The 9,515-nt window shown below is 41.0% G+C and overlaps 1 protein-coding gene across 1 annotated transcript; it reads right to left on the bottom strand.

Moving 5' to 3' along the window:
* Window positions 1–6: 6 nt before the first annotated feature.
* LOC124299952 (protein obstructor-E-like) lies at window positions 7–5,595 on the bottom strand. The gene is made up of 3 exons (XM_046753435.1): window positions 5,248–5,595; window positions 1,873–2,283; window positions 7–694 (listed from the first exon to the last, which is right to left on the bottom strand). The coding sequence occupies exons 1-3, from the start codon at window positions 5,297–5,299 to the stop codon at window positions 387–389; spliced, it is 771 nt and encodes a 256-aa protein (XP_046609391.1). The 5' UTR covers window positions 5,300–5,595; the 3' UTR covers window positions 7–386.
* Between the last annotated feature and the right edge of the window lie 3,920 nt (window positions 5,596–9,515).

Here is a 9,515-nt window from a genome sequence, read left to right on the forward strand (position 1 = left end):
ACATCGTTCAGGTATCGTACATATATAAAAAATACACAATACTTTATTGCACAATCCTAGAAACTAACGTAAAGTACAAGGTTTTTTTTTTTTAAGTATTACAGTACGTGGATGGAAAAAGGAATATTTACATTTTGATTTAGGATGAAAGATAAGGGGTTCGAGGGTATAAGAATAATAGTACAATAGTACAAGTGTGTAAAATAAATTTGCGAGAGGATGTTGTTCGAGCCCCAAATGCAGGGCCGCATATTTCGAGGCGTCGTCTTTAATTTGCATGACGCAAAATTTCGATTCAATTGTTTTGAACCTCGGTATTTTCAAATCAAAAAACTTGGACGAGCGTTATATTGGAATCGCATTTATCCTCCTGCTACGACTCCTCCTCAGTTTCGTCCTCTTGTTCTCACCGCAACCGGAACCGCACCAGCCGGAAGCGAAGGGACACCAGGCGGCAGATTTTCTTCTTCCGGTTCACCGTTCTCTCCCACGGGATATTCGCTCTCCAGAGTTGGCGCTGGGGTCGGAATGTCGCAGTCCTCCGTCGGGGGTACCACGCATCTCAAGGACCTTCTGTCGAACACCAACATCGCGGGGCAACGTTGAAGGCGGGGGTAACCACCCTGGCATTGCCAATAACGGTTGCACGACTTACCCAGGGGCACATTTCCGTTCGGGTCTTCGGTACAGAGAGCTGGAAATGGGATCAAAATCGTGTCAAGCTACTCCAATAGCACCAATTAGTCTAGAAGAAATTTACGCATTTTTCTCACGTCTAATCCACTTGTCAGTTGAATGCGGGAAAGATTTGAGTTGACGTGATAGGATACTGACAATTAAAAAAAAATAAAAAATTAACAATGTACAAGAGTTTTAAGCTAATGATACCCATCGCAACCTGGAAATTATAAAAGTTTGATAGTTTAAGGAATCGGATTATTCTATCAATAGATGAGTACGCGGTATAATTCTTATATGTTGACTTTAACCAAGGTTCAAATTCACGCTTAACCAGGGGACAAGTGTCAATTTGTATTTTATGGATAGAAATTCGAAGCACAATCGTTGACATGAACAGGAAAAAAGAGGGAGAGAGAAATTGATTTCTTCACTTTCTATGACCCGGAGGTCAGCCATGGCTATAATAAAGTTGTGGCGAAATACCCGGTTTAAAATTTCTCATACAATCGAATAGCCCGTGGCTATGAGGTGAAAAAAAAAACACAGATTTCTTTATCGTTGACGATTAAACATTGCGTGATGTTGGCTAATAATCAATTCCATCAATAAAAAACGGGAAGAGTCAAATTCTGCGAATGTTACGTAGTAGGTATACACGTGTACAGGTTTATCATACTGAAATAACCGGCGTTGCCATTTACTATGGGAAGTCGAACCATCACGTAAGCATAATATGCAGCGTGTCTGGCTTGAATGCTAATCGACGAGATAAACCCGGATGTTATAAGGCCGCCGACATTTTTCCACGAATATGTTAACCATTCCTTTTTTCCCTTTATGTTCGCTGTAGGTATTTTCATCTTTTCACATTCGCTTCCATTATTTCCCAGCAGGCATTACTCTGCATACGAAACGAGTTTCGCGAAAACACTTGTAAATTCGTTTCGACAATGCACCGCATTCGGAGCGCACGCCGTATGCGTTCAACACTTTAATACAGGTTTTCTTAAACGAAACTCGCGGGTTAATTATAGAGTATAAAGGAGTGTCCTTTCGACTAAGTGATCGGCAAATACCGCGTCTCCTTTTTCGATTCATGACGCCATTGAGACAAAGAAGTAGAATCCTGCGGTTCCATTTGATCCGTGATCGTGCAGCGTCGAGGAAATACTTTTTACGAATATTACTCACGATGCTTTTGGCAACCCTCGACATTCTCGGGCCAGTCGCAGGAATGAGTTCTCTCGTTGTAGAGGAGACCGCCAATGCATAGCTGCTCGGTAGCCGTTCCGTTCCAACATGTCCAATATCTGGTGCACGAGGTCTCGTGTCCAAATATTCCGTAAAGCCATCCGCAGTGCTCCACTCCTATGGGGGAATTCGCCTGCGTCTTTCCCTCGCAGTAGTTCGCCCTCCATGGATAGTCGCAGCCCTCCGTGACACCGCGATGCTTGCCGGCGAACACCAATCCGTTGGGGCAGTCGAACAATTCCGGACGTCCGTTGACGCACTCCCAGTAACGATCGCAGTTCTGCTGATCACTAACGACCCGGGCTTTCGTCTGGCAAGGATCTTCCTGCTCATCTTTTTGCGCGCTAATGCCTGGAATGTTGATAAACCATTAATTAGTGTACTCTCCAATTTCATGATTTGTTTTAGTATTCGTTCAAACTTGAGCTACGTTAATGGTTGCTTTAATTAAAACATTTTTTTCACCATGTCTGACTGAAATAATTTTATGAATTTTCAGTATATTTGTCATAAATGTCTCGGTAATGATTCATCGCAATTCATTGTTTGGAATGACAGCAGTAATATTTTTAATAACAATAATATCATTTCCTCAATTAAAGTCTCGTTGGACGGCGTGCGAATTGTCGTTTCGTACAATTCAAATGTAAAAATATCTCTGACAAATAGTACTTTTTCCCACGTCCAAGGAAGCCTGAGACTTGCCTTTCATTCACGACTCATGCAGGATTCGTTTGTATCAGCTTGTTGAATCTTTAACGAAATACGGAGTTGAATGAGGTCGGTGAGTTCTATGATAAATCATAGACTGGTTATAACACTCTCGCCTATCCTTTAATATTATAACCGGTTATACTATAGTATTCCAACTTGTTAACGCTCCGTTCGGCTACATAGCCATTTTCGATTTCTATATACTTAAATCGATGTCACCTAATGTGTCTTAATTCGTTTTACAACTAAAATTCCCGCATGTTTAAATATACTTATTTAGTATTTTACGACCTAAATTCCCCCGCATTAAAATTTATTCAATCTGTCTCACGGTTTGAATGCGCCAGGTACCTTTAATCGCAGACTTCGATTCCGTCCGATCGTGAACGATCGTTGGCTCGAATGAAAGAACAAAAAATTTTCAAGGATTCGAAACCATTGCGTACTTCATCCACTCGTCAACGTTTCGTTCTCCGTCTTTAACAGCCATTGTTATGTAACGTCGATTTCATTGCATTAATTTTGCCGATTCTCAGATCATGACGAGAATTTGATGAAATTTTGTGCGATAAATAGAGCCGCACCAGCCGGTCGATTGTTGAGTCGTGATCGGTATACCGAGAATGACATTAAAACCAGATATGGCGGTTTAACGTTACAGTGCCGACCTGGCATGATACACAACCGTATAAATATACTTAAAATAAAAGGGGCTAAAGTATTCAAGTAAGGTGGGAAGTGCTCCGGCATCGCGCTCCCAAGAGAACCAACGATAAGTGAAAGTATTCTAGCCTTGACTTGCAACCTTCGGGACAGAACGTCCCCTCTTTAAGCAGCTGAACGCTGTTCCTTCTAATCCGAAATACGTTAATCATATCTCTCAGCAGCTCAGCTCTCATCTCCGACCGCCATCAATCCAATCTCAACGATGAGTACGCGTATCAAGAACAATCATCGGCCATGGATCGCACGAGGCCGAACATCGTGGACACGCATGTATGCAGTTCTCAGACACCGTTGTGACCGTCCTTTTCCGCGGACCGGAAGTCGACACGTGGATACCGGCACGTGCTTCACGGAATAAACGGTATAATCGAACGATGTAACGGATTGTGAGAAGCTCGGCCCGAGTTATGTCCGCAACGTGATAACGTAACGCGGTGTTGGGATTGACCGACCACGTACCGAGAAGACATCTCCGCTGAGTGGTACAGTTGCGCAATAGCTGGACGTAAGCACCTAGCCAGAGGCTAGCAGTTGTAGGTTTGACTTTCCCTTTCTTTACGACTTTGTAAACGCTGCTGGTTATTTACATTTAACAACGTGGAAGGTCCCGAAAGCTCGTCGAAAGTTCGGCTGATCACACGGAAGTGACGTATTATAGGGGCGTGAGAATCCGACCCTACTTTGCGATGGCGAGCTTGGCGACCTTGGAGATGTTCGCCGCTGATGACGTTACCGCATCGTCTCTAGTTCCTCGAAACCTTGATTTCGACTTTTTTTTCACCGCATCTACTCGAGCGTAGTAGCGCGCCTAGCTCCTCATCGTGACCGTGAAAACTGAAATCTGACGTTCTCGAGCCTTCGAAAGCAAGCAAAATATTTTGCATCACGAATTCAGAATGTGTGTTGCAAAGTGTACGGTACAGTTTCGACTATCCAGGATTCCAGGGTCTTGAACTCACCCCTGCCTTTCAGGCTCTGCGAAAATTTCGCGAAAATTATGACGATAAATCCTGGACCATCACCGCCCGTTCACTTGAAGGCAATACATCCCTGAGCGTAGCAAATAGTTTTCGAAATCTTCAGACATTCCGAAATTCCACTTGCGTGGTCACTGATCTGTGCGTCATGCGGGCCTCGGATCATTGGAAAAGATCCGTTCTATTTCCAGCCAATAATTCCTACTTTCGAACGATAATAATTCTAGCTCCGGCACATAAGTTGCACGTGGCTTATCCCGAGCGAGGCAGTTTTCATTCGATAGCACCCTGCATGCATGTTACGGAATCGGAAATCACACGCAGAGTCCTCAGAGAGAGTACCTCTCCTTGCAACTCGGCAAGCTACTTTCATATTTTCACTTGCAGGCCGGCCTACCGTACGGGGAGAAAGTTTCTATCCGATGTGTGAACCAGCCTTGATCAGCATCCATTGTCCGGCCGTCGATCTTTAGGAACCGTTTCGTACGCCTACTACAGTTTCGTTTCTTTGCCTCTAATGCGTTTCGTACCGACCGGCGTTTTGATTCACTAGATACGTTAAAAGTACGATCGCGAACTTCAGGGGTATAAGTATATTAGTGAGTAAAGAGATCGTTAACCGGACTAGATACAATAGATCGATTCAATTGTCTCACGGCGATGATTACATGCTACTGAAATTAGATAATCCGACAATGAGTAGTTGAAAGAATATTATCTCCAATCGCCGGCGAATGACGAACCGTGTTTACACGCTTCACTTTGTAACTACATTCTAGGTGTACACTTGCATTCGTTATCGTAAAATTGATGGTGACGATTTTAATTGGTGAAAGAAAAAAGAAAACGAAAATGACTTGATGTAAAGAAAGAAAAAAAAGAAAAGACTAGAACTCACCGTTGATAGCGAGAAGCAGCAGGAAGACAGGAATGGTTTGCAGGGGTCCCATTCTGCCGCGAATTCTGTATCGCAGTTTTGAATATATTATTCGTCGAATTGTAATATATCTGTGTATGCTTGATGTTCCGCAGCAACGTTAATACCGTATCAATTCGTACGTACAGAGTTGTAAACTGGGGAAATGAAAATATCGAATGAAGACGCTCGATGGATGGGTTTTCGTGTTGGGACTGGGAGAGTCGTTTGGCTTGTGGTCTTATATGAACTCCCCACTCTCCGCGCGCGGAAGGCCCCACAAACGCTAAAAGCCCAGGATAGGTACTTCTTCTACCGAAGACTGCTTCAGCCGCGTTTAAACGCGTCCAAGGAACTCTATTCGTCGGTGGATGAACGGGATAAATTCTGGGACCTGTATCCACTCTACACGCTTTAACTCCTCGGACTTACAGGCTCGCCATATTACACATACAATCAGGGTGGGGTCTTAGAGCCAGGTGCTTAAGGCCTTCACGGTTTCTTGTCCGCCCGTCGAACACGAGCACCGAGCGCATCTCCTCGCTCGGTGAAATTGAAAACGAATATAAAAAGCGAGCGTCAAGTCGTAACGCCGGGAGGGAAAAGGAAAGAAAATTACAGTAACCCGAATCGAATTAATATACTCGTATTTATAGTGCGAGGAAAACCGGTCCAGCATGTTATTCTTGTAGAAATTCATGGCTGTGAAGCATCGTCAGGATTATTGTGGCATGATAATAACTGCAGTCCTATTCAACAGGTTGAAGCCTAATTACAAATGAAAAAAAAATACTCGAATTCACCTTCTCTCAGGACTAAAAGCTCGGTAACTTCCGTAAAGGTACGACATCCAAATTTTTGACGCTAGATTAAAATGCGTTTATTGATCGGCGGTTCGACTGTAATTTAACAATTTAACCTCATAAGAAATTAAGCAAAATCGAAGGAAAACCCGTATTTCTGGTCATTTTTTTGCCACTGCATAATTCATCGTATGCAAATGAATTTGAAACTGCACCGGTTACGCCGTCACTGCAAGGATACGTTTAATACATGTAGAATTATTTTCACATAGCAAAACGCAGAGTTTGCAGCAATTTTTCGCCTTAAAGAAGTTTCCGATTCTCGAAATTTTCGTACTTTCGAATATTGCATGCTAATGAAGTATAGGTAAAATTAGAAAGTTATGAAATTGTTATAGGTACTAATTTGGTAACGAGAAAACAACTGATTAATTATCATTTGACCGATATATAACAGAGAAGAGGAAGAAAATGACACGCGGTATACGAATTAACATGGCATAGACACTATTTAGTCAATTTGCATTCATTCATTCATATCGTACTCCAACTGCCAACGCACGCCGAAAGATTGTATATTCAATATTCGAAAGTAAGAATGTATTTGAATAAGCTGTGTTCCGATGTTTGTATCAGACTTCGAGTTTCATTGTGGTCTATGTATTATTTTGCACAAAAACATTCAGCTCGTTTATATGGACAATTCTACGTAACAGAGGCAATATGCAACATTCCTGAGGCATTACTTAGAACATAATTATACATGGCATACCGATTTCACGCACACTCACCGTAAATATTTTTTCCTGCCCCTTTCTATTGTCAACAAATTTTATCCACGTTTCCTCTGGCAATTTTTTTGGCTTACAAATATGAAACTCAGTCCGGATGAAGGATTAAAATTTTATGACAGTCGACATAAAATTATAATAAAATACCAACAAATGTTTTCGTACTCGTACAATGGTGTGGAAATCGAAACACTTTGGGCGGTGAAATAACTTTTTGTCCATACACTTCGATTGTAGGTAGTGACTTTTTAAAACCATATTACTCCATGTTTCTCCAACAACTAAAGAGGAAAATTTCAATCTGCCATTTCCCAAAGCTTCGGAAAATTCTCGACTGGTATTCCGTATTACTTGACCTATATATTCAGTGACTTTCGACATTCAGAAAGTGGCTGCAGATTTTTTATTATTTGCACAGTTCTTAGCTCTTTTACCTATGCTCATATATAACTATTACAACTCCTGGTGTTTAACACCTTTCGTGGGTATAATAGACTATATACGAAGCTAATACTGAGTTTGCGAGTGCGTGATTTTTCGTGTAATATAATTTTTAGTTCAGGGGCGTTCTCGCGTAACGCGCAGTGCAATAGTTTGAAAATATCAACGGAAACGGTTATAGCAACGCAAGTATAATACTAATAACAATAATAATAACGAATGGTAACATAGCTCAGTTATAATATAAAGCGCACGTGGTTGCGCATGCATCACGATGCCCGTACGATAAAGATATTATCTGTACAAGATCAGTGAGAATCATCCCAAGAATTAACAGGGAAATTTAAGAATAGAACAATGCTAAGAAGTTGGGAAACTTTCACACGACATGCACCGTGTGAGTGAAACTGTCCCGTGTCACCGGGCACACGTGGTTTCATATATTCATCTTTAAGTTCTTTATTTTAACCGAACTTCCATTCATGGACATTCAGATCGCTCGAGATTTATGGTATCGTGGATTCCGTCATAATTACCCTAGAAAGTTGGCGAAGCGGCGCCAAACATTTCGGCAGTATTGCCCAAGATCAAAGACAGAAAATCCTATTTACACGCATTCTGGTCATTACGCGGCTAATTCCTAAACGGAACCGCGTTTGTTACGCAACACTGTTTCGGAGAATTAACCTTTCGGATAGCATGAAAGCTATACACGCAATTGTTTCTGCGTCTAAAATCACTATATCAGTGTTTTCCTATTTGCTTAGACATGTTCTATTGACTTTTCAAACTGAGGGACTATAACGTAATTATTTGCAATCATTTGTAGAAACTAAACCTGTATCGTTACTTTACGCCGTGACGCTGTCTTACAGATGTGCAGAAAAGTCCAATCAGTTGCACTGCTTCAAGGCGTTAGGGTAAATAATCCACAACTCCTCTTAGGATAAAAAAGACAGCGCATGCAGAAATATCTGCGAAATTTAAACTCTATGCTTGCCGACTAGGCACTATTGCAGATCTCTGTTTATCCGTGTTACGGTAATGACTTAGCGTTTCTTTACTCGTGAATTATTACACCCAGCATTTCACGCTGTTCGTTTAGAATGAACTTACAAAAACTGATACAAGAATTCTTCCAAAGGATCAACCGACCTTGAATTTGTCGCTGTCGTTTATCGCTCTAAAATAATTATCATATGCAACCGATAGTTTTTTATGAGAATAGGTGTGACTCCTGACATTCATATGAATTTTCGAAAGCAATGAAATTAGTTTCATACACCATTAGCACAGATCAGAAGTGAAACGTTCTTAAGGGTGTGCCCTGGTCGATTTCGACGTTTACGTACATATATGTATATCTCCAAACATCGAAGTCCACGTATCTCAAACGTAAAAAAAGGCTTAACAGACCCATTCTATACGCATGTTTGGAAATTTGAAAAAATCATTTTATTTTTGTTTTACACATTATTATAGCGACGTATTTTAAGAATATTTTGGTCCAGTGTCGATCTCAAATTTCCATAAATTGAGAAAGTTATGAGCATGTGAGTAAAACAATGCACAGTGTTCCGTCTCAATAGAGCCGAGTTCAAGGCTAGAAAGATCAGCCTACGCCTCTAATATACAATCTACTTTGAAAAATTAGTAAATGCGATTTTTCAATCATGCGGAAAAAATGTGAAATAATAAGTGATATCCAGCTAAATTAAAGTCGTAAACTATTTCCGGTGTCGTCATACTTGGCGCGGTAATTTTGGCCTGTGAGCTCAGTGATGAATTATTTTGTAGAATTCAATTCTAAGAAAGTCTCACCAATATGAACTGTTGCATATTCGTCAACTTGACTCCATTGGCCTGAACGTACAAAGGTGAATGACCAGTAACAGATAAATACTTCTAAATCGAGCCGAAAAATCCACCAGGAAATTATTTTCCATGAAACATCAGTTTGATCAAAAACCGGTAATTTCACTCTGTAAGTCTTCGTAATGAAACATTTTATAGTTGTGAATTATAAAACAAAGGTCTCACCAAATATGAACTGTTGCCCATTCGTGAACTTGACTCCGTTGACGTGTACGTAGGTACAAAAGTGGATGACCAGTAACAGGTAAATACTTTGGCATCGAGCAGGAAGATCCTCAATGAAATTGTATTCCATTAATCGTCTGATCCGTAAAAAATCGTGCAGAATTATTTAAGTATA

This window comes from Neodiprion virginianus, chromosome 3, assembly GCF_021901495.1.
Source record: "Neodiprion virginianus isolate iyNeoVirg1 chromosome 3, iyNeoVirg1.1, whole genome shotgun sequence".
Taxonomy (NCBI): Eukaryota; Metazoa; Arthropoda; class Insecta; order Hymenoptera; family Diprionidae; genus Neodiprion; species Neodiprion virginianus.

Excerpts from the sequence above, each read along its gene's own strand:
- LOC124299952 (XM_046753435.1), bottom strand. The coding sequence starts at position 5,299 with ATGGGACCCCTGCAAACCATTCCTGTCTTCCTGCTGCTTCTCGCTATC. Across the intron at positions 2,284-5,247 it reads GCTGCTTCTCGCTATCAACG|GCATTAGCGCGCAAAAAGAT; the intron begins GTGAGTTCTAGT and ends TCAACATTCCAG. Across the intron at positions 695-1,872 it reads CGAGGGTTGCCAAAAGCATC|CTCTCTGTACCGAAGACCCG; the intron begins GTGAGTAATATT and ends TCCCATTTCCAG.